This window comes from Mandrillus leucophaeus, unplaced genomic scaffold, assembly GCF_000951045.1.
Source record: "Mandrillus leucophaeus isolate KB7577 unplaced genomic scaffold, Mleu.le_1.0 Scaffold206, whole genome shotgun sequence".
Taxonomy (NCBI): domain Eukaryota; kingdom Metazoa; phylum Chordata; class Mammalia; order Primates; family Cercopithecidae; genus Mandrillus; species Mandrillus leucophaeus.
The window spans coordinates 896,440-920,799 of NW_012102099.1; the positions used below are offsets into that span (position 1 = coordinate 896,440).

A 24,360-nucleotide genomic window follows, 5' to 3' on the forward strand; every position below is an offset into this window, starting at 1 on the left:
CATCTTAGCTTCTGCTCACAGGAGCCGCTTAGTTTTGGCAGACGAGGGCTCTGAGGCCCACAGAAGTTAAAGGATTTGCCAATGAAGTAGCAGAGCAGGACTTGAACCCACACTTGCCCGACTCCAAAGCCAGTAGCTTCTTGGGAAAGGCCAAGAGAGGACAGGGCCTGGCGGTCCCCTCCCCAATACGCACACCCCTAGTGTGTTTTAGAAGATGGCAGGCTCCCTCTTCGCCATCATCATCTGAGGACAAAGGGCAGGCAGTTTCTCCAGAAAGCAGTCTGGGTCTTGTCCTGATCGTTCGGCCCACACTCCCTCGTATCCCAGCAGCATGAACCCTCCACCTCACTCAGGCACAGGACTCCTCCCAGGAGGGGGTATTCGAGGTGCTGAGGCTTAGCAGAAAGAGGCTTCACACAGCCAGCCCCTTCCTCCATCCACTGGCTGCCACGGTCCCTCCTGGGGGTGCAGTTATGGCCTGGCCAGTCTGGCCTGTACCTCTTCCCCCAGACAGACAACCAAAGCAGCTGGTCTCTCTCCAGCTGGACAGAAGCACACACAGATGTTTCTTCTCCTGGCCTTTTGTGGCTCCACTCTGAACTCCTCCTGGGCTTTCCCCACACACATCTCTCAGGTGTGTTAGGCCCCTGCCTACCTGCAGAGTTTCCTGCACACCATCTCCCCTTCCAGCCTCGATGTCTGGGGTGGGGGAAGAGCACACGGATGGGTGCTGCTCCTTTAGGCATGCTGGCAGAGGCTTTAGCACTTGGCCCACAGTTCCTCAGTGATGGGAGTATTTCCCATTCCCACGCTCTGCTCACCACACTGAGAGGCAGATCTTAGGAGTTCCTTTGCCCCAAGTCCTCCTCTTCCTCACCTAAAACCAGATCTTTGCAAGATCACCCTGAGGATTCCCTGAGAACCCTGTCGCCCGCAGGCCCGTTCTAAGCACTAGGGATAGAGGCATCAGGGAGATGGACCAAAGCCACAGACTCCAGTGTTCAACTCACAATGGGCACTAGGCCATAGGTTATGACAGCGCCAAGGAAGACACACCTCCCAGATGCCAGGCAGGGTGGCCGCTCCCACCTCACCCTACTTCCCTCTTCACAGGGCCCACGGACCTCAGCATGAAAGGCGGGGCCTCCACCACCTCCACCACCCCCACACCCACCCCCTCCAGCACCAGCACCAGCAGGCCCGTGCCCACCGCTCAGCTCAGTCCCACAGAGATCAGCGCCGTGCGGCAGCTCATCGCGGGCTACCGGGAGTCTGCTGCCTTCCTGCTGCGCTCTGCAGACGAACTGGAAAACCTCATCTTACAGCAGAACTGACCCCAGCGGCACCTGGAGCGCACTGCCCTAGGGAAAGAGGCTGTCCCAGCCTGGACCCAGCTTCCTGCCTCACCAGTTGGTACCTTTTGTTTTTGAAAGAGGTGGGATCCAAAAGAGCTGTTTCTAGCCACACTCCAAGCACCTGAGACTTTGGGCACAAGGACACTTTTTTTTTTGGAATCTCACCACACGGGTGCTCTGACCTGCTTGGAAGAGGCCAACGGGGCAGCTCTGGAAGGGTTGGGGGCTCCCCTGACAAGGCGCTGGGGCTGCAGCTCTGTTTAGAATCACCTTCGTGGACCCTGATGTTAGAATCCCACCCCCAGATAATTACCTTTCAAGTCTTAGGTGAGCAGAATTGCATATTTATTGAGAAAAACAAAGTGGACCCTTTCTTCCTCTCCCCTTAGTAATTTATTTTTCTGAAAATGGATTCTTTTGTGTTTGTACAGATTGCTAGTCTGTGTCTGTCTGATCAGAAGGATGTATCCCCATACCTAACATTCCATATCACTACACTGATGTGGGCTGGGGCTAGGGGCAGGGCGGGTGCCAGGCTGGCTGTTCCTCTGCATGCCTGGCGCACCCTGTGGCCACTATCCCATGGCCAGGCCATCCTGTTGCAGATCCCAGTGCTGCCACAGGGACACCACCAGGCACCTCCCTAGGCACCGCCAAGCAGGAGGACCTCACCCACACCCATGGCAAAGCAAAACAAAAGAGGTACCCCCACCCCATTCTCCAGAAGCCCCAGTCCATGGTCACCTGTATTCTACCTCACACTCCAGCGTGGGCTTTTTCCAGGATGTGCCCTGAGCCTGTTCTGAACAGCTGTCACCCCAACTCCCCCACACAATGTGTCTGCCTGGGAGGTAAGTCCAGACTGGGTGTCCAGGAGCTGGAACCCAGAGAGCGTCCTGTCCCTAACCAGCCACTGCAGTCCTCTAGCTCTGGCCCTCTCGGCTGCTTGACGGGACGGACTGCTGGGAGATGGCAGCCGGTCGGCAGGGCCCTTGCCCTCACACCCCGCTGCCCAGAAGCCAGGTCTGAACTTCTGTGCACAGGCCTGGGCCCTAAGACTCCTGCCAAGAGGGGCCGCTGCTTCAGGGTGAGCCCCGGCTGTCAGGCAGCTGTGAGCTCCAGGGCGGACTGCAGCTCCCATCCCCTTGCGCCATGTTTGGAGTAAAGGGATCAACGGAAGTGGAGGAGCCACTTGGGGTTCTCCTAAGACCAGCCCTTCTGGAGGGGCCAGTCCTGGAAGAAACCCATAATCCCTGGAGTGTGAAAAAGGGCAAAAAGAAAAAGCTGGCCTGGTTTCCTTCCTCCCTGATAGGCACTTCCTCTTGCTCAGTGCAATACCTACCAGTGCTGCTAAACCAGGGATTCGCCCAGACCTCAGCAGGCCCCCAGGGCCTCTCCATGCAACACTCCGTAGCCATGACAGCAGCTCTCTGCTGCCCGCCCCTGCCCAGAACTGGCAGAAGCCCTCTGTTGCCTTTCCTCCCTCAGAGCAGCGAGGCCCCAGGGGAGCCAGGGCCGAGTGGATCCTAGGATGGCCACAGAGAGCCACTCGCTCCTAGAACAGGCACCCCTTCCCAAACCAGCTTTTCTGCAGCCAATTGCCTGTTGCAGCTGTGGCCACTGCCTCCCGGCACTGTGGCAGACTCCCCCCGAGGAGGGACAGGGAGGGGGCACCAGTGAAGATGCCCCATCCTGCCTCAGGTCCAGAACTCTGAAAGGTAGGGTGCCTACCCCGTGCTTACTTCCGGCCCCTAGAGGTTGGGGGTGGTCGTCTCTCTCAAGTGGCCTCCAACAACCCACCCAGCCACACCACCTCTGCCTTCCATCTGACCAATCCCCAGGCCTCTGGTCAGGGCCAGGACACCTGAGACTCACCCTTAGCACAGCACAACCTCCAGTGCCCAAGGCCTCTCCCACACCCCAGCCATCCACACATCCAGCCCCACCTGCTCAGTACTACTCCCCTCAACATTTGAATTCGTGTAAATATTTATTTTTGTGTGTGAACAATACTACAAAGTAATCAGTGAGATCTTTTGCAAAATGTTACCCCAGGCAATTTGTGAGAATCTTAATGTTAAAACCTGGCAGAGACAATCGCCACCCTAGAATTCCTGGTATCAGTTACTTAACATGTCACTTCTCCTCCCAGAGGCAGTACCCAAGCTAGACGTGGACCGTTTGCATTTCTTGGCAGACAGGAGTGAGAAAGACTGGGGAAGGGGCTCCCTCCCGCTACCCTCACAAGGATTAGATCTAAAGATCAGCATAAGCTACAGTTTGAAATCACGTTTTTCTGAGTTCAAGCTGTTGGAACTGACCACCCTCTAGCCTGCCTTAGTACTGCGGCAAGAGCATAGGTTCAATGTGTTTTCAAGAGAAAGGAAAGAATATGTCAGTGGTTAAAGTCCATTGGGCCTCCCAGGCCCCTCCAGGACAAGGGATTTCATCATGTTGACCCCACCTCTTGGGTGGGCTCCTCCTTTCCAGTGAAACTACACCTGAAGCCCTGGAGATGGCAGAATCAGGAGCAAGTTTCTGCATGGAAACGGGATTCCATTTAGCTGGCTCAGTCAGGGAACTTGTTCTGTTTTGCTTTTGTTTTAAAAGATACAGCTTCAACCCCTTCCCCCTACTCCTGACTTGGAGGGCACCAAAGAGCTGGTTCTGATGAACCAAGCTCGCTGCTGTCTCACCCTCACCAGAGAGACTGCCTTCTCCCAAAAGGAGCTCCCAAAGCCCTGTCCCACAGCCATTTAAAAATCTTCTGACGGGCCTCAGGGCACAAAGTAATCATTTGGGATCCTAAGTTAAAAAGGATATGCAAGAGTAGGATACTCCAATTCCAGAGTCTTTGCAGGGGCTAATCCCATGAGAAGGGCAGCATCAGAGAAGTGGGCATTGGTCTTAGTGGTGGACCATCAGGTAGACAAGTGATAGTGCGTGTAACCCATCTGAAACTCATTTTACCGTCGCCACTCTTACAGAGGACAGTTTATTCCCAAGGACAGTGCTGACAGGGAGGGGGACAGGCAGGGAGTTAGGAGGGTTTTCGAGGATTTCAAACAGGTGGAACCCATCCATCCCTATTCCCAAGGGCCACTTACAACTCCAAGGGTGGTTATAGGATTAACTACCAGTTCATTTTCAAAATGCTGCTTTGAACTCAGAGGGTTGATACTTTTAATTTGTAATTTTTTGTAAAACTTTTTACAAACTAGTAAAGTATTTCACCAGAATACCAGTTTCAATCCGTCCATGGTCTGATTTTTATATAATTTAGTGGTGCTTTAGAAACTTTGTTTTTGTTGTTTCTGAGCTAAACAGCTCAATCCTTTTTCGCCTGTATCTACCTAAGACCAATGTGAACCTTTGTATTTTTGCTCCTAATTTTGGACTCAGTGAAAGTGTACTGTTTACATGTACAGATGCCCCCAGTCCCTGTGTGTTCTGCAAGACTTGCTCTTGAGGAGGAAGATGCACCTCACTAAGCTCATCTGCTTAGCAAAGCCACAAACAAAAACCTCTCACTTTTTACCTACGTTTCCACCTAAAAATACAACAAAAAACCTACACCATATAGAACTCAGATTGGCTGAAAAACTTTCCACCTGGTAGATGGCCCATATGCCTCTATTATGTGGTCCATTTAGGAGCAGGAGTCAGAAGAGAGACCTCCTATTGGCTGCTGGTGGGTAACTGCATGGACAGAGGAAAAGGGAGGGCAGGACTTTGCTGCAGAGCTATGGGATGAATGTAGTTCTTCCCTGGGCAGCCTGGGAGTGGGAAGGTCAGAATGACTCACGTGGCCTTCAGGATCAAGCCAACCAGGATTTAGGGACAACCCAAGAGGTCTTTAGTCCTCTGGCGTGATTTAGACATGTTTTGGAAGAGCATGAGTTCCGTATCTGAGATGAGATGTTAAGACTTTCAGTGCAGACAGTACAAGCCATTTCTTCAGGGTTCCTCTGGGGGCAGCTCCTTCATGAGGTCCCACCTCCGGGGAGGGGCACAGGACTCCAGATAGTAAGCACTTAAGGCAAACAGTGGATGGCACCAACTTTTAAAGGTGACTCTTTGTTAATCAATGGCTTCACCTCTAAATTATATTTTTACAGATAATGCACCTATGCAACTTAACGTGGCTCTTCTAAGCAGGTGAGGACTTCCTCCTCAATGCTCTCTATAAAAATCATTTGTGTTCTATATAGTGAGTTTTACCAGTAAATGTGGCTTAATATTTTAATTCTTAGAATGTGTCTTCTGTACGTGATGCGACTAAATTCTGTTTTGTTTGTGGAATGACTAGCACAGGCCGACTCCCTCTCTCCCTCACTTAACAAAAGACCAATGAGCTGTTAATCGAGCTGTTATCTCCATGGTATTACTTGCTAAATGCACTGATTTCATAAGTATGTGGAATCCTTTTCCTTTTGAATCTGTATATCATATATAAGACTGAATCTACTTAATAAACACTGAACAACAAACAATGCTCTGCTTCCACTGTGTCCTATCAACAGCAGCACCACCTGCCACTTCTCACCCTTCCTCATCTAGTCTGGCACTGAAACATCTTTCTACTACTGGAATCTACTAGCCAACAGTATGGCACACAGAAGGTCCTCAGTACATTTTCCAGAATAAATAAACCTGTAATTTCAGCATCTCATCTGTTAGAAAGGGAAGGAAATGAAACTTTCCCAGGAGCCCTTCAGTTGCTGAGCACATGCAGAGCTCTCATGCACCCTTTTAAATCTCAGTTCCCTTACCCGCCACACGCAGACACACAGGCACACGGAGTACACGCCCTGCTGAAATTCAGTGACCAGCAACAAACTTGCTTTTCCACAACCTCTCACCCTAGCACGTGGGCAATTGACTGAAACCAAATTCCCATAATAATCCCTAAGTGCTAATTTGGAAAACTGAGCAAACACGATCTCTGGTTCTGAACCTTCGGTGCTTAACATTCCATTCTATGCAAAACCCTGGATCCCACCTTGAAGGAAACAAAAGGGCTACTTTTTCCAAAGATACTTATTTGTGCTGATTTTTTTTCATCCTATATATGTGGTTTAGGTTAAGCTTTAAGGAAAAGTTGTAGGAATATGGCTGGGAACAAACGTGATCATGGATTTAAAAACTTTAGGCATGTTAAAAGCATACATTTTACTGCTAAAATTCTGTGTGTGTGTGTGTATGTGTATACATTTATGGGACTTATTAAAACCTTTTTATTTATTTTTTTAGACAGTATCACTCTGTTGCCCAGGCTGGAGTGCAGTGGTGTGATCTCAGCTCACTGCCTCCAACCCTCCAGGTTTAAGCAATTCTCTGCCTCAGCCTCCAAAGTAGCTGGGATTACAGGCGCAGGCCACTATGCCCGGCTAATTTTTTGAATTTTTAGTAGAGATGGGGTTTCACCATCTTGGCCAGGCTGGTCTTGAACTCCTGACCTCGTGATCCACCTGCCTTGGCCTCCCAAAGTGCTGGGATTACAGGCGTGAGCCACCGCGTCCGGCCAACCTTGATTTTTAAATAATGACATAATCCTTTTTCTCATAGAAATTCCGTACAGTAGCCAAATATATAAAATGGAAAAGGGCATGACCTTGGGGCTGAGACTCACTGAAGACAGGAGGAGGTCCGGGCACAGAAGATGGCCCTTGATGCCTCCGTTTTCCCATGGATGTGGGGAATCAAGGGGTAGCAAATCCTCAGTTAATACCACGGAAATTCCTTGTCCTGCCTAAAATGATCACCACTGAGACTGCTCAAACTATTAAGACTATTAGAAACCCACAACCTGGGACAACAGCTCCAGAACACAGACCCCATTGGCCTGCTGGCCAGCCCCGCAAACACTTACCTCCTTCCACAGGAAATGCTGCTGTTCCACCGGAGCACTGGGATTCCCGCTCGCTGATTCCAGTCTGGCTTCTTTAAACAGGGCTCCACGCCACTGTTGCTAACAGTGGATAAAAGACTTCATCAAATGGGAATGTCCCCTCAGAAGAGTGAACTAAAATGTACTCAACGACAAAACAGGCAAATCTCCCTTTATGAAAAACAACTTAAAATGCACTAGGGAAGCGTAGTAGTTACATTTCTTTGCAAGAAGAATCCTTGCAAAATCCTATCTTCCCTTAATTGATCTTTTGTATAAACACAGATTTTATTAGGTTTATTCTCAGCCGGTAGTTTTTAAACACAGGGCCCCAGCTGCCTAAGGAGCTGGTAAATCCTGACACAGTACGCAAAACTTTGTGAGGCCAGGTGTGCTGGCGGCAAGATTGCTTGAGGCCAGGAGTTCAAAACTAGTCTGGGCAACAGTCTCTACAAAAAATTTTATTAGCTGGGCGTGGTGGTGTATGCCTGTAGTCTGAGCTACTTGGGAGGATGAGGTGGAAGGATCACTTGAGCTCAGGAGTTCCAGGCTACAGTGAGCTGTGATCATGCCACTGCACTCCAGCCTGAATAGAGTGAGAGTCTGCAAAAAAAACCAAAAAGCTTTGTATGTGCATTCCATGGGGGGAGAGTTCCCAAAAAAACGATTAAGACCCACCCACATCAGGTAACACAGCACTGACAACTGTTGTTCTTACTAGGCGTTCGTCTATGGCTTGTGGTAGAGATGTTCATTCTAGGCTTTCAAATTTACCAGAGACAATAGGAAGCGTGGGGATGTTGTCCAATTTTGGAGCAATCTCCAAAGTTCCACATCCTGCCCCTTCCATGGCTTCAAACAACACCCACACATAAGGGCAACACAGCCTGGGTCCCCTCCTCTCCGGGAGACAAGGCAGGCAGATGCTTTGGCCATCAAGACCCCTGATGGATGCAGGTAGCTCTATTTAGCAGGCACACATACCCACACACCCCTCTCTCTAACAGTCTTACAGCAGGCTGGACAGCAAATAAATGACACCTTGCCAGGCCAATACCATTTTTCCTATATTCTGAAACATTATTTTCCCTGTCCTTTGGACCATGAGCAAAATAAGCCTTCCTGACCAAATATTCAATCTAAACTCAGGACTACACCAACCTTTGGTCAGGTCTGTGGCCTGAGACCAAAAGCCAGGGTCCAAAGGGACTTCATACCCTGCATCACCCCTCAGCGCAGCGGGCACAAGGCCTACATCCTGACAGCTCCTTTCTGGAGCAAGAGTGAAGTAGGTGGCAGTAGCTGTCTAGATTTCTACTGTAGTTCACCTATTATTGTCTTGGCCTGCTGTGAACTAACAGTCATCATGTCCTAGGAGGCAGGCACTAACAACCTCGTGAAGTAGGAACTATTACACCATTCACAGATGATAGTTGGCAGCCTGGTTAAATAACATGGCCCAAGACCACAGAGCTGGCGTGTCGCAGAGGCTGTACTCTAAGAACTCACTACATCATTCTGCCTCCCTGAGGAGAGGCAATAGGCACAGGAAGGTCCCGATCTGGGACCCTAATGCATTCTGAGCTCCTGCAGACGTAAGTGGGCAAATGGGTCCTGTGACACAAGGACACATCACCACCACCAGGCAGTTGCTCAGTCACTACAGGGCCTCCGAATCATCAGTTCTCAAAACTGCATGTCGACCAAACAGCAGCACTACAAAATGGCAGCTTGAACTGCCCAAAGGATATCCCACCACGAAGTGTTTCCTCCAATTCACAGGAAAAAATAAATGAATAGATGTTTAAACTCCCATCATTTGGTCTTTTGGCTTATTTATATACTAATAAAATTATTTCTGATAAGCACAAAGTCAATGTATTTACGTACTCTAGAGACGTCTGAGGACTTCTCAGTCAAGAAGTCAATCCCTGAAGCAGGCCATCTACTCAGGCTCACTTAACCAGCATCAGACACCCCACCCTGGGCCAGCACCTTCCTCTCACTGCCACCAGAGGCTACAGAAAGAGGTGCTTGGGGTTAAAGTTTTCCAAGGTCAGAGCTAGTCACCCACCTACAGAAGACCACTGACCATTAGGAAGCCACTTGGCAACCTCAAGCTCGGTGAAGCTGTTTGGACGAGCTGCTCAGAGGGATGTCACAATTTATGACTCCCACTCACCAGGGGAAACATTCTCATTGCTCTCGGTAGATTGATGACTGCAGTCTATGTGGTGAAGTCCGCCAAGTCATGAACAGCTAAAGACCAGTGAAGCTGCCAAGTCATTCCTTTTGGACTAACCTCCCAAAAGAAGAGCTCCAAGTATAAGAACAGTAGCTCCAGAGCCAAGGTGAGGACAGCTGGCGTCTACTCCTTCCCTTCCAGCTCAGCACTTCAGCTGACCTTCCCACACCAGCGAGGCAGCCACAGATGACTGAGACCACAACTGCAGGTTGTACAGTTTATTGTTCCAATACCACAACAGACATACAGAAGCAGTGCTTTCTCTGGGCAGCCCCCATGGACCAGATCAGTGTCAAACTGTAACCTTGAGTGTCCCCAAAGGTTCCAGCAGAGGGAAGAGGACTGGACGTGCTTGGGCCCCTGTTCCCGGTTTTTGGTAAACAGACACTTAAGTTGGCAACTTTGACTTGGCCAATACTGCATTCTAAATCACATCATTCCCAACTTGTCACTCATGCTTCAGATGACGAAAATGCCACATCAGATTAAATGAGAAAAAAACCTTTCAGACTTGTTGAAGTCATACAAATTTTATACTTGACCTAAATTAAGCAAGGACCCTCAATTCTGTAGTAAGTCGAAATACAAGATATAAGGCAGGAAACAAGGCAAAGGGAAAACACACACAGGGGCATCTACTTGCTGGAAACATGTTGGGAGAGAGGCAGGAGCAGGCATGGCTTTGTTTCTTCCCAAACCTGCCCGATGTCAAAAGTACGTCAAAAGGAGCCTCACAGTCCCAGGAGAGCATGGTCCCAGGTATTGCTGTGACAGGTGGTGACCCTGGAGCCAGATCTGGAAGGCCTTCCTGGGGGCTGCCCAGGGAACTCACCCATGAATCCAGAAGCACTTAACACTGGTGGTGGTGATTTGTCACATATGGCAGCGAGCAGCCATTAAGGCTGTAGGAGGAGAGATGTGAAAAGCAAGATGAGTTTGCTTGGCGGCGTGTGGGCAGGCTGACTGTGGCTCTGCAGGCTGCAGCAGGTTCACCCGGTGACCCAACAGGGCATCGGGCAACCTGGCAGGTCACAAGTCAATCATATCACCCTCACGTCGAGCAGCACAGCACTCAGTGGCTCTGACAACAGGTGTAGAGAAGTAGATTACACCACTTTAATGCAATGATGCTGAAGATGTAAAATTAGGAAGAGACGTTCATGTTCTCTGTACAATACATCCATTTACAGAATCAGCCAGTACTGTGTACAACATATAAATACATGATAAAACATTAGAGGTGCATAGAGCATACTTACAGAAGCCAAAAAGTTCACTTTATACATCCAAGAATAAAGAGTTAAAAATATAAAAATATGAAACACACACTGCTTTGAAATGTAAAATGACTTTCACATACACAGGTGCGTGGAGATGCCCACTCCCATAGGGTCCAAAGTGACAGGGAAGATGTCAAGCAGAGGAATTCACCTGCAAACGTCTGGACAGCTGACTCACAAGGTCTACAGATGGCATTTTCATAGGAAAGACAACCCTATTCCCCAACCCCATTGTCCAAGCAGAGCTATTCAAGGTTCCAAATGATCCTGTGGGCTAGTGGATCACACGGAGACAGAAAAGTTCCAAATTTGCTCCGTCAACTGGCAAATGACTCAACTGTGACCCTAAGGTCAGCACGTGCACCAGCCCCCTGGTGGGCAATGCTGGGAGTTACTTTAACCCTGTGCTGCCTTCTTTCCTGGCCATCAACTCCCCAAAGTAGAAGAAGAAAAGATGGCAGGGAGGGGGCAGTGGAAGACTGGCATTTCTACTTAGTTCAGGTAAGTTAATTCCCTTGATGGAGAATGCAACCTTCTTGCTTCAGTTTCAAGTCCCTCTGGGAGTCAGGCAGTCCCCCCACCACCCACAACCCCACTCCATGCCACATCAGGCTGTCTGCAGGAGAGTTCAGGCTGGCTGGCCTTGGGCAGCCCAATGGGTTATACCCAGGAAACCCCTCCAGCAAGACCAGAAGGGTCAACAAGAGACAGAGGCCTTTAGCACTATAAATTCTGGGGGAAGGCAAGAGTGCTCCTGCCTAAAAAGAGTATTGTATCAATGATATTCTGTACACAGATTTAAGATCAATCATTATCAAAATACACACACTAAATATACAACGTTTCCCATGGCCATAATTTATTATCTCACCACAAGGCACAATACACAGAGCTTTGAGGGTCCAATACAGTCATCATGACAGAATGCACCGCAGCCTTGGCACATGATCATGGCTTTCAGGCTGCACGCACACTGGAGTGAGATGCTTTCCACTGTGCTGCTGTCAGTGAACATTTGCAAGGAAAGTGATGCACTGTGGCTCGCACCAAACTTTGCTTTGTGGCTCAGCTGCACCACACTTCCAGCAAGGCCTTTGGGAAAGGTGGGAGAGCTGGAGGAATAATTAAAGCTGGTGGAACTCAGCTGGAGTTTAGAAAGCTTCCCATAAAATGCCTGCTTGATGCTGAGTTGGGAGGGGAGAGAAGGTGGCTCCAGAGGCTCACTGAGCCCCTTCCCTGGTTCTTGGGGTAATTTCCAGAAGGGCAAGTCCATGACAAAGGGCATCCCTTGCAAGTGACCCACCAGTTCCAGGGGACTATGCCCAGTAGCTTTCCTGTTCTCGGCATTTGCCTTAAGAGAACCCCCCACAAAAGTCTTCTCATTCTTGACGCTGCCAACAGAGGCACGTGGCTTTGGAGCCCAGTCTTCCCTTGGAGTCTGTATCCCACCAGACATGGAGTTTGTGCTTGGTCCCAACTTCCCACTGGGAAAAACTGGAGGGATCTCAGCAGGCAGAGGCATCGGGTCTGCAGGCCTGGGGCGCTGAAGGGTTGCAGCCACATTCCCAGAGCCAAAAAGCTTCTTCCCTTGGCCTGTAACATTGCTCTGATCATCCAGGGCCCGACCTGTCTGCTCTGGACCAAAGGAGATCACATTTGGAGATGAGAAACGAGGTGTTCTCGAGGTAGTAAGATCTCCTGGGCTCTTGCCTGGAGCAGCATTTGAATTACTGTCCTGTGACACGGCACAGACTTCCTTTTGATCTTCACAACTAAAGGAAGAGAACTGCTCTTTGGAATCCATTTCTTCCAGTTTCCTAGAGGAAGTAATTGGATTTGTCACTGGATGGAGGGAGTCAAAACTTGGGACTGTCTTGGAATTCTTTTGGGGTGCTCCAGGAGCCTGGGTGACCTCAATCCTGGCAAGACCAGGGCCTGTTTCATAGCTATCTGGTAGAAGAGGCTCCTTCAAAGCCCTTAAAGAAATGGGGCTGCTTCCACCAACCATGCCACTGTTTTCTTCAAGACCATGTAAAGATCCCAGGCACAGGGAGCCATGGCTCTGCTCGTTTGTAAGCGGTACTTGTGGGGCTTCTGGCGTGCTGTCATCGTGGGCCGGTGGAAGAACCTTCTCTAGGGGCAAGTTACCCTGCAGCAACTGCATCACAAGTGGGTTAGTGGCCTCCACTGAGGACCCAGGCCTGGACAGACACATGGCTCTTGGCTGGTACTCAGTATTGGCCAGCAGTAGGGAATCTGGGATCTTTTGGCGGACCGCACATACTCGAGACACCCAGCTCTGAGGAGCAACCATCCCATCTGTCCTTGTAACCAGACGCAGGTCACCATTCACCTTGGACAGTGAGGCAGATTGGTTCCAACTGGGTTTCTCATCCTTGTTCACCGAAGATCCCTTTGTCACTGCAGCTTCACTACTGTCAGCCTCACTGCTGTCCTCCGTGAGGTGACCTTCAAAGTCAGAGGCTGTATCTGTGGACTCACTGTGAGGACTCAGTGCTTCAGAGTCTCCGTTGATTTTCAGCTTTTCAGCGTCCATCTGTTGACAGTAACTACCAGTGCTGTCATTGCCTCCTCGGGATGGCACAGTCCAGAGTGAAGTAAGGCTATCAGTAGGATCTAGACCCTCGTCGGCTGTCAAATCCCCAGGCAATGCAGGAAGGGTGGGAGGAGCTTTCTCCCACTCCTCTCCAACCTGGGGCTCAACAGATGGTACATGTCCTCTGGATTCTGGTTCAGGCTGTTTCACTACGTCATCATTCGATGGGATGGGCATCCAATGCACAGAACTGTTAGAAACGAGAGCCTTGGTTTTCAAGTTTTCTTGTCTAGTATCACTTTCCCTCATAGGAAGGCATGAGTCACCAAGACCTAATTTGTCATCAAACGGTCTGTTCTGCAGGCAATCAGTTGATGAGGATTCAGGTGTAGAACTGGGGGTCACATTTACAGGATCCTTCATAGTGGGATGACTGTCAAGAGTCTGGCCAGTTCCTTTCTCTAATGTATCATCTCCCACTAGAGACGGAATAGGACCATTGTCTGTGGGAGTGGTGGGTCCTCGCTCCTCATCATCACTTTCCCAGGAAGTGGTGCCAGACTCACATTCAGTTCTAACATCCGGATGCAACTGAGGCTGCTCCACTAATCTCTCAGCTACTGAGGTTTGGGAGGACAGTGGGGGCAAGGCCTGGCATGGCTGGTCCCCAGTGGGAGCAATGGGAAGTTGGGAGGCATCTCCCAGCCCATCTCTGAGTCCAGCTGAAGCTCTCTGTAGTAGGCAGTTTTCCTCCTTTCTCAGAGAAGCCAGGTCCTCTCTCCTCGCTCTGGACATGGCAGTTCCGGCCTGGGTATGCTCCCCATTTAGAGGATAAGGCGGCAGTAGTTGTGTTCGCTGTAGATCTGACGTACACTTTCCAGGGGTGCTCGGGCCTCCCCTGGGCTCAAGGTGGCCACAGGCCTCACCACCATCACCACTGCTGCCGCCTCTGCCACCTCCCTCATCGGTGGCCCCGCTGCCACCTCCACCCGGGCCACCCCCCCCTCCGATGGCAGTGGTGGCCGCCTCTCTATGGCAGTCATGACCTCTCGCCCCTCGGACCTGCAGAGCACGGGCTTTAATGTCTGCGAGGGTCCTGGCGCCAGTCCAGCCCCGGCAGGAGGACTCCGTGGTGGGGATGATCCGGGGGCATATCTGGTAAGTGGGCTGACCTTTAACCACCCAGGGTGGTTTGATACGTGAAAGTTGAATCTGCAAAAAAAGAATTAGAAAACAGTTTTAACTGACTGGGTGATCTGACCTAGGGACTGTAAAGCAAAACTAGGATTCTAGTAGCTTAAGGGTCATGGCATACAGAATCAAATAATTTCCTTAAAACAATGAAATCATCATAGTAAAATGGCTGCCATAACACCACACCATTCAGAGAAGATTCTGCTCAAGGGCTGTTATATGCCACACTTCTAAATTTAATTTCTGGTGGGACTGTGTGAGTCACTACAGCAAAGAACCTAACACTATCTTAAAAAGATTTTAAAACTCCAAAGGATTTTGACCTCTGGAGATAACTTCAACAGAGTGAACAAAAAAGTGAGGAAGAAAAGAACCTATCTCACTAAACTTTAAGGCTGTCTCAAGAAAGCCTCTCATAAAAGGCTCTACATTCCCATATAATTAACTTCAAGGCCCCAGAGTTAAGGGCTCTATAATCTCATGACCCTCAAAGAAAACCTGGCTCCAGGGCAGCCAGGAATCAAACAGTCTCCTACCCGGATGGGCGGGACTTTGGGCTCCTCTTTAGTGGGCTGTGGCTTTTCGGTGTGAACACTTTCAATTGTGTTACGAAAGGACTGACGATCTTCAAGCCGGGGCTTCTTTTCGGGAAAGGATGCAGAGGCCGCCTGCTCAAAGGATTTCCTCTTCTGATCCTTGGGCTCCTGATCCACAGTCTCCCGAGGCAGACTAGGAATTCTGTCTGGAGATGCAGAGGCACGTGCCAAGTTGTCTGGCTCAGTCTGGATCCGAGAAGCCACAGACTCAACTGGGAATTCGGGACCCTCTGGGTCGGGTGCTGCAGAGGATGTGCCTGGCAGATGGGGACTGCTCAGCCCTGCTGGGTCAGTCTTAGCCTCCCCATCCTTGTAGAGGGGAACATCTGAGGCCACAGATTTTGCATCCTTAGCAACCCCTGCTTGTTCTGGCTCCTGTTTTTTGTACAGATTCCTCCTGGCTCTGGTTCGGAGATCTGGCCGAGAACGTTTCTTAAAATGCCCATCTCGCTGTCGGGTGGCTGGACCACGCTGTGAACGCACTGATTCTCCTGGGACACACAAGCCACTTTTGATTTCGGCCTCCTCCTGGCCCACGTTCTGCTGCAATGACTCTTCTTTGGTCAAACCCAGCCTGCAAATCAAAATCACACCATCAGTTTCAGGCCAGAGTGGACATGTCTCTTTTATTTCTATGAATAATATGGACCCAGAAACATAGATATCTCAGAACAAAATAAATCTGCATGGTGCATAACTCTAACCACAGAAAAACTTCTGTTAGCTTCACTATGAATGGCATTATGATAAATGACCCAAGTGTCACTGCAATCTCCACACTGTTGTCCAACATGTAAGTAATACACTACTTTGAGACCATCTACCTCTATCCCCTCAAAACCCCAGACCAGGACTCATAGCTCCAACTGCCTTACTTCTGTCCATAGTAGTCTTCAAAGAACTTTTCTTTCCATTGTTCCACCTTCTTTTCCTTCTCCATTTCCTGTCGTATCCTGACTTGCATTTCATGAGTAAATTCGCCTAGGGAGAAATAAACCTCTTCTAGTAAGTGCATTCGGGATATTAATGTCTGTCTTATGGACAGCTGAATCTCCCAGTTTTAAACCATGTCTCTTCTAGAGGCTCTCTCACATCACGCTCTTACAGGGACAGAGCTAACACGTCTACTATAAGGGAAATTCACTCTTCCCTAAAGTCAGACCAAGCAACTCCTTGATCCAAAAACCAAAACAACAACAAAAAAGAACCATTCTTATTTCCCGTGTAGACAAAAAGTTAACATAGTAGGCCTGATTGTTTATTCTTAGAAAGGCCTACTTAAAAGAACAGCTGTTGGCTGATATCTGGGAACTTACGATTTCAGGAGGGTTCCCAATCACCCTAACTGATGAGTTGTTCACTGTGCCTAAATTGTTTATGCAAACAATATGGCTTATGCTGAACACCTGCCTTCCTTCTGGGAATCTGGAATCTCGGTATGTGCCAAGCAGTGGCTTCCTACATGATCTGGCCTTGATAAAAACCCTGGGCACCAAGTCTTTAACAGGTTTCCCTAGTAGACATTTCATACATGTTGTCATAACTTGTTGCTGTGGGAATTAAATGTGTCCTGTGTGACACCACTGAGAGAGGACCTTGAAAGTCAACACATGGTTTCCCCTGGACCTCACCCCATGTGCCTCTCCATTTGCTGATTTTGCTTTGTATTCTTCTGCTGTAATAAACCACAGCCCTATACATGTAACTATATGCTGAGTCCTGCTAGCAAATCATCAAACCTAGGGGTGTTCTTAAGAACCCTCTCAACACTTTCCCTACAAAATTAAATTAATAGAAGCTAACAATCACTCCAAGTGACAATGCCTAAAGACAGAGCATGATGGAGCTTGTCAACTCCACAGTGTACTTTCCTCCACCCTTCCAGACGATGCCATGATTACTGGAATAGGTGTTTATAGTTTTAATGATAAAAAGGAGATGAAGAATGAGTATATACATACAATATAGTGAAAGTCTAAACCTAAACACTCTGTTATTTCTTCAGAGCTATGTGGCACATTAATACCCACCACATTTATTGGTAATGAGGAAAGCCTGTCTTATACTAAATAACCCTTTGAGAAGAGCTTGGATTTTAAGTACCAGGAGACATGCAACACCACACATGTCAGGTGCATCGCAAGCCGTCTGAGATGATCAAGTCTACGTACCATCAGCCAGGCGCTCCCGCCAGCTCTGAGCCGCATGGGTAAAAAACTCGTTATTCAGTGCACTGCTGCTGAGACGCAACAGGCCATCTGTCCCCACCTAGAAGGATCAAGGGGGAAAAAAATCCTAATAAATAAACTTAAAAGAGAACAGAAGCCCATCCAGAAAGAGGCAAAGGGGAGGCTGCCCATGTGCACCTGTCTGTCTACTTCAGGCAGGAGGAAGAGGAGCTGCTGCTGGAAGTGTGATGGTAAGGCATGGAAGGTCCGAGAGTTGATCAGGGCACGGAGGTTGGTGTTGACAAGAATGGACCCAGGTGTCTCAAAATCTATTTCTTCCCCTCTGTTACGCTTCATTTGACCTATGATTTTTGAAGCAAGAAGCAGCAAGGTATAGATTTCAGCTTTTTAAAAGAAAAAAGCAAATGCCAACTGATGGGAAAACTTTGGTGACAGCACCCAAACTACCCAGAAGTTATCTGCACACAATCTGCTCAATCCATCCTAACCTGCATATTACAATTGTTCTTTCCAGGTTACTGTCATTGCCATCAAACCTAGGAGAACACTTGGGGTTGCATCCCCTCAGACAAAACTCTGTACCATGCTGTGTCACAGCCTGAAAAGGACACTTCCCACAGAAAACCAGGCAAGGGGCAGGTTCTGAGCTTCCCTCCAAAGCTGGAGAACAGGTTCCACAAAGCTCAACTGGAGAAATCATGGAAATTGTCTAAAAGTAAATCTAGTTAGTCTACTATAGAAAAATCTGCAGAAGCCTTCTATGAATGGGCTGGAGAGGGATGATCTCCATGCAGAAATGTACTAAGCACTGTTCAAAGCCAACTGAGATGCTAATACCTCTCACAGAAGCCTCAGCAAATGTTACTTTTATGTGAAAAACTCACTAGGACTAGAGACCTGTGAGACCTTAGATTGAGCACTGCTGATGAGCTAGAAAAGCAGCAAGACAGCAAATCTAGTTCTCACATGGACAAAGGTTTACTCTAATTCTCAGAAGCAAGTTTGTCTTCTTAATGGTTTCATGTGGCTCATCTACAAAAAAACCCAGCACGTGGGCCATTAAGAATTAAATCCTGAAATAGCAAAGAGCATACCAGTATTGCAAATAACCCTAATGGGGGTGGGCTGGGGTGAGGGGTGGGAGATATAGATACAGCACTACTGAATTTGTTTGCATCCCCAAAATTCAACACATGCTTCCACTCAACATACTGACTAGGTTGGAAAAAAGGGAGCGTCTGATAGAGACTACAGATGTTGGGAATGAACGTGGCAGGATGCTACCGAAGAGAGAAAAGGGGTGTTGGAATTCTTCACTGAGAAGCTCAGAAGCAGTTTTCAGTCACTCAAACACTTACTAAGCAGTACAAGGCAGGCATAGACTAGGCCTACAGGGACATACGAGAAACTATGTGGCATCATCTCTGCCTGAAAGGAGTTCTCACAGTCTAGCAGAGAGCTACAAATGAAATCATCAAACTACAAGGTAAAAATAAATAAAAATAGAGGGCCACCCAAGAAGTAAAAATAAACTGGCAAAGGAACTAGAATAGAAGACATCTTCTCACTAGGCCTGCAGGGGCCCCCTTTACAGGCAGAGAAATAAGTGCCAAGCCACTCACCTGTGGCTGGCTTCCGGAAGCCTCTCAGGAGCGGGGCAGGGTCCTGGGCGACCTCGGCCTGGCCACGAATAGCAGCGCTGCCCAGGGCCAGAGAGCCGCTGCTGCTGCTGGACGGGCTGCCGCTCTCGCCATCGGCGTGGCGGCCCGAGAACCCTGAAGGCACAGCATTCCACTGGTCAAAAGTATCACAAGCCGCGCCCACGGCTCTCAGACAAGCTCACTTCTCCCAGCTCTCCCTGAAATGCTGCCAGCAATACTGGGATACTTCCATCTCCCAGCCTTAGGCTGAGAGAAACCACCACCTCATGGTCTGGCTTTAAAAATACCACCTTACAGAGCCAAACCGCCATCTTTATTTGTATAGCACTACACCTTTTACAAAGCACTGGCACAATCAAATCCTCCATTGGATCCTCACGACTGCCTTGGGAGACAAAGAGGAAGGCACACGGCAGAGCCCAGCACTAGAACCTACGGCAGGCCTCACCCACTGGCAGGGCTCTTGCCTGTGGCCCGACAGCTCTCCTGGCATCACACTATTAAGTCAGAAACTGTTGACAGAGGGGGGCCAGGTCCCCAGGACCTGAGGAAAAAGCATCACAACCATGAGTTTACACATACCTGATGCAGATTCCACGTGGGCCCCGTTTACCTTCAGAGGAGTCAGGACAACTCGAGGCAGCATCACCCCAGTCTTTTTCTTTTGTTTGTTCGCCTACATTCCCAGAGAGAACAAAAAGAGAGCCCCAATCAACTGCAGAGTCACAAAAGCATTTCCTGGCGACACTCTCTACTCACTCTCTTGTAAAATGAAGTTCGTCTTCAACCAGATCTGTCGAATAATGCTGACGAGAGCACCGGTTAATGTTACTGAGCTACGTGCTGGTCACTGTGCCAAGCATCATTCCAAGCTACAAAACGTACTGTTATCCCCATTTTACAGGCAAGGAGTTTTCCCAAAGTCTCAAGGGTAGTAAGTGCAGGGTCACCATTCAAACTGCTCACTCCCAATCTCCTGTTCTCACTACTCTGCACTAACCCCACTTCTCCCCGGATGTTCACATGTATATTACAAGAATGAACAGAATCAGGCTGGGCGTTGTGACTCATGCCTGTAATCCCAGAACTTTGGGAGGCTGAGGCGGACGGATCACTTGAGGTCAGGAATTCAAGACTAGCCTGGCCAACATGGCAAAACCCCATCTCTACTAAAAATACAAAAATTAGCCAGGTGCAGTAGTACGTGCCTGTAATCCCAGCTACTCGGGAGGTTGAGGCAGGAGAACTGTTTGAACCCCAGAGGCGGAGGTTGCAGTAAGCGGAGATCACACCACTGCACTCCAGCCTGGGCGACAGGTGCAACTCAATCTCAAAAAAAAAAAAAAAAAAAAAAAAAAGAACGAACAGAATCACTCAGCCAAGGTAAAGAAAAAGAAAAAACTCACTCTGCTCAGACCTACTGTTCACTTTTCCTACGGCCCACTGTTAAATGCTACTAACAGCTAGAGACCAGACTTCTATTCTTCACTCTCTGAACATGTCCACAGCTTACAACAGGAGAAGGAAGCATCTTGCCTTGTACCTGTCATCATTCATCCTCCCGGGTTAGGCTCTACCTCTTCCTTACCTGTGAGGAAGCTCTGTAGCTGTCCCTGGGATTGGAAAGAGGTCGACTCTGAGATTCTGTAGAACAGGATGCATTCGAAGATGTTTCATCAAGAGATACTGGAAGAAAGGAAAATAAAGGTTAGTCCCTAGTGCCCGCTGTGGCTCCCTCACCCATCCGGTAAAGGGTCCTTACCATCGTTTTCACCACTCACAGTGCTGGCTTCATTAGACCCACAGCTCTCCACATCAGCCGTGTCCTCTGGCTCCTCTCCCTCCACTGTAGCCGGATGGCGGGACCACTGCAGGGCATCCTTCTGTGATAGCAAGGTACAACTGAGGTGAACAAAGCCCTACAAATTCTTAAAGCAAGACAGTCATTCCTAAATGTGTATGCTTTTGAAAAACAGGGATTTAGAATACTGACAAGTTCCTAACCCTTTCTGACCTTTCTCTCAACACGTTCTTTTCATAACTATACCATCAATAAAGTTAGATACACTTTTGCATTCAAACATTCATTAAACATTTATAGGGTGCCTCCTATAAGCTATACCATGTTGGTTCTGGGGAGGGTGGAGTGCTAAGGAGCAAGAATCAGGGTCCGGCTCTCAAGGAGCTCAAATAAAGGGGGGGGTGTCAATTAAACTGATTACAATACAAAGTACAGTACATAAGTGAATATGGAGAGCAGTGGCAGCCCAGAAGAGGGGGCACCTAACTTCAATGAGTTGAGCGAACGATGGCATGGAGGTGAGTAACGATCAGGGAAGTAATACTTCCGAAAGGATGTGTTACTTAAGCTGGGTTTTAAAATAAATTAGCAACTAGACAGACAGGTTGGCAGTAGGGAGACTGCAGGAAGTTCTAGATAGTGGGATGAGTAAATGTGAAAGAATATTCCAAACTCAGGGAAACTAGAGGTGTGGGGAACTAGGGTGTGGGGAACTCAATATGTAGGATGCTAGAGAGGGCACGAGGGCAGATGATAAGACCCATGTGGAGGGATCAAGAATTTGATTGATCTGGAGTCACTGAAGGATATTAACTAGGGGAATGATTTGGGTTTTCGGAATTTCATCTGGCAATCACAGGAAGCCTGGAGGCAGGAAGAAGAGTTAAGACATTATGACAGACATCCACTGAAAAATGCCAAAGATCTAAACCAAAGATTGTGGCCACAGGGTTAGAGTGTAGAGGAGAACTCCATCCCAAATTTCACCTCCTAAGAAAAGCTTCCTCCAATAGACTATATGCAGACTCAGAATTAAACTCTTCCCATTCCCAAGAACTTCGGAGCTATCTCACACCTCAAAACTACAAAGAGTATGGATGAATACTGGCAGTTGGAGACAAGAAGAAGGTAAGTTGGGGCAGAGGAGGAGAACATCTTCTTTGAATAAAAGTATGTAAAAAAAAAGTTGATGAAGTCATGATTCTGCTAAGAAGGCACCATACATTTAAAAGCGGTGCCCACAACAATCTAACTCATCAATTTCATGGGTCTCTTGATCCACTACATTGAAGTTTCATCAATTTATTTTCATTAGTTTTAGCCAAACATCACGTATCTTAGAGTTTAAAAACAAAAAATTTTAAGGTATTTCCTTCAAGGAATACTACCACAGGTAGCCATTTTAAAAAAAGCTGTAGAGCATTTAATGACAAGAGAGACGCTGATACAGCAAGCTAATTAGGCAGTTAAATTCATACAGTATGATTCTATCATCTTTTTTAAAAAATGAAAATCTGTCTGTGTTTGCACAGAAAAACGCAAGAGAAATTCTTGCTAAGATGTTGACCACCACCATCTCTAGGTGGCAGTTTTTTTGTTTTTTCGAGACAGTCTCGCTCTGTCACCCAGGCCAGAGTGCAGCGGCATGATCTCAGCTCACTGCAACCTCCACCTCCTGGGTTCAAGCAATTTTCCTGCCTCAACCTCCTGAGTAGCTGGGATTACAGGCGGCTGTCACCACGCCCAACTAATTTTTGTAGTTTTAGTAGACATGGGGTTTCACCATGTTGGCCAGGATGGTCTTGAACTCCTGACCTCAGCTGTTCCACCCACCTCGGCCTCCCAAAGTGCCGGAATTACAGATGTGAGCCACCTTACCTAGCCTAGGTGGTAGAGTTTTATTAAGTGCTTTATATTTTTTTCAATTGTGGGTATTTTCTACTATTAACGTGTATTGTTTTCTGTGATCAAGAAAATAACAATGAAAAAGAAAAATCAGGTGCATCTAGCTTTACCAAGAGCTAAATCAAAATTTCCTTCCTCTAAGTCCTAGAGTCTGGGGAAACCAAGTACTGTTTACAAATCTCATTAATTAAACAAACATGAATAGGGCCTGCTTGTCTGCAATTCAAACTACCCAGAAGTTTCTAAAGCCATGCATTTTCAGTAAAAAAGCAACGAGGAAAACAAAACTTTTAAGAGCAAGATTTGCTATTCTAATACTGCGTAATTTTTATTATACAGACAGGGTCTTGGTCTGTTGCCCAGGCTGGTCTCAAAGTCCTGGGCTTGGCCGGGCGCAGTGGCTCACGCTTGTAATTTCAGCACTTTGGGAGGCCGAGGCAGGCAGATCACTTGAGGTCAGGAGTTCGAGACCAGCCTGACCAACATAATGAAACCCTGACTCTACTTAAATACAAAAATTAGCTGGGTGTGGTGCACGTGCCTGTATTCCCAACTACTCGGGAGGCTGTGGCAGGAGGATCGCCCAGGACGTGCAGGTGGCAGTGAGCCAAGATCTTGGCATTACACTCCAGCCTGGGCAACAGGGTGAAACTCCATCTCAAAAAAAAGAAAATAATAATAAATAAATATAAATGCTGGGTATGGTGGCTCACACCTGTAATCCAGCACTTTGGGAGGCCGAGATGGGCGGACCATCTGAGATTGGGAGTTCGAGACCAGCCTGGCCAATATGGTGAAACCCCCTCTATACTAAATATACACACAAAAAAATTAGCTGGGCCTGGTGGCACACATCTGTAATCCCAACTACTTGGGAAGCTGAGGCACAAGAACCGCTTGAACCTGGGAGGTGGAGGTTGCAGTGAGCTGAGATCATGCCATTGCACTTCAGCCGGGGCGACAGAGTGAGACTCTGTCTCAGAAAATAAAAAATTTAAAAAAAAAGAAGAATCAAAATTCTGTACTCAAGCAATCCTCCCGCCTCAGCCTCCCAAAGCGCTAGGATTACAGGCCAATTCTACAATTAGCCACATCCAGCCAATTCTGCATTTGTAAAAGATCATTAATCTTTTCATACAAACTGTGTAAGTTTGACATAATTGACTTTTCATACATTAACTCTATATGTATGACAAAAACAAATGGGTTACTGAAAATAACAGGTGCCAGAAAACATGCCCTGGGATTCAAGATTTTAACATTCTACAAGAATAATTTCCATCATGAAGCTTTTTAAAAATTAATAATGGGTGATCTTTCACTGAATCCTACATATAAAAAAATTCTATAGGCGGGGCACGGTGGCTCATGCCTGTAATCCCAGCACTTTGGGAGGCCAAGGCAGGTGGATCACAAGGTCAGGAGTTCGAGACCAGCCTGGCCAACATGGTGAAACCCTGTCTCTACTAAAAATAAATTAGCCGGGCATGGTGGTGCATGCTTGTAATCCCAGCTACTCGGGAGGCCGAGGCACAAGAATCACTTGAACCTGGAAGGCAGAGTTGCAGTGAATCGAGATCATGCCATTGCACTCCAGCCTGGGAGACAGTGCAAGACTTTGTCTTAAAAAAAAAAAAAAAAAAAAAAAAAAAAAACCAATCCTTCACCACACAGTTACCATGAGAGG

The 24,360-nt window shown here is 48.0% G+C and overlaps 2 protein-coding genes across 2 annotated transcripts in view; one reads left to right on the forward strand and one right to left on the reverse strand.

Annotated features, from left to right (window-relative positions):
• LOC105539476 (nucleolar protein 4-like) overlaps window positions 1–5,846 on the forward strand; it is a 30,910-nt gene extending 25,064 nt beyond the window's left edge. The window contains exon 7 of the mRNA XM_011979774.1: window positions 1,114–5,846. Coding sequence (XP_011835164.1) covers window positions 1,114–1,334 — 221 coding nt within the window. The 3' untranslated portion in view covers window positions 1,335–5,846. The remainder of the gene's footprint in view (window positions 1–1,113) is intronic.
• Window positions 5,847–11,079: 5,233 nt separating this feature from the next.
• ASXL1 (additional sex combs like transcriptional regulator 1) overlaps window positions 11,080–24,360 on the reverse strand; it is an 80,591-nt gene continuing 67,310 nt past the window's right edge. The window contains exons 6-14 of the mRNA XM_011979776.1: window positions 20,730–20,850; window positions 20,556–20,653; window positions 19,550–19,643; window positions 18,929–19,081; window positions 17,484–17,647; window positions 17,289–17,385; window positions 15,993–16,098; window positions 15,058–15,691; window positions 11,080–14,539 (exon numbers count right to left, since the gene is read on the reverse strand). Of these exons, the coding sequence (XP_011835166.1) occupies window positions 11,633–14,539; window positions 15,058–15,691; window positions 15,993–16,098; window positions 17,289–17,385; window positions 17,484–17,647; window positions 18,929–19,081; window positions 19,550–19,643; window positions 20,556–20,653; window positions 20,730–20,850 (4,374 nt within the window). The 3' untranslated portion in view covers window positions 11,080–11,632. The remainder of the gene's footprint in view (window positions 14,540–15,057; window positions 15,692–15,992; window positions 16,099–17,288; window positions 17,386–17,483; window positions 17,648–18,928; window positions 19,082–19,549; window positions 19,644–20,555; window positions 20,654–20,729; window positions 20,851–24,360) is intronic.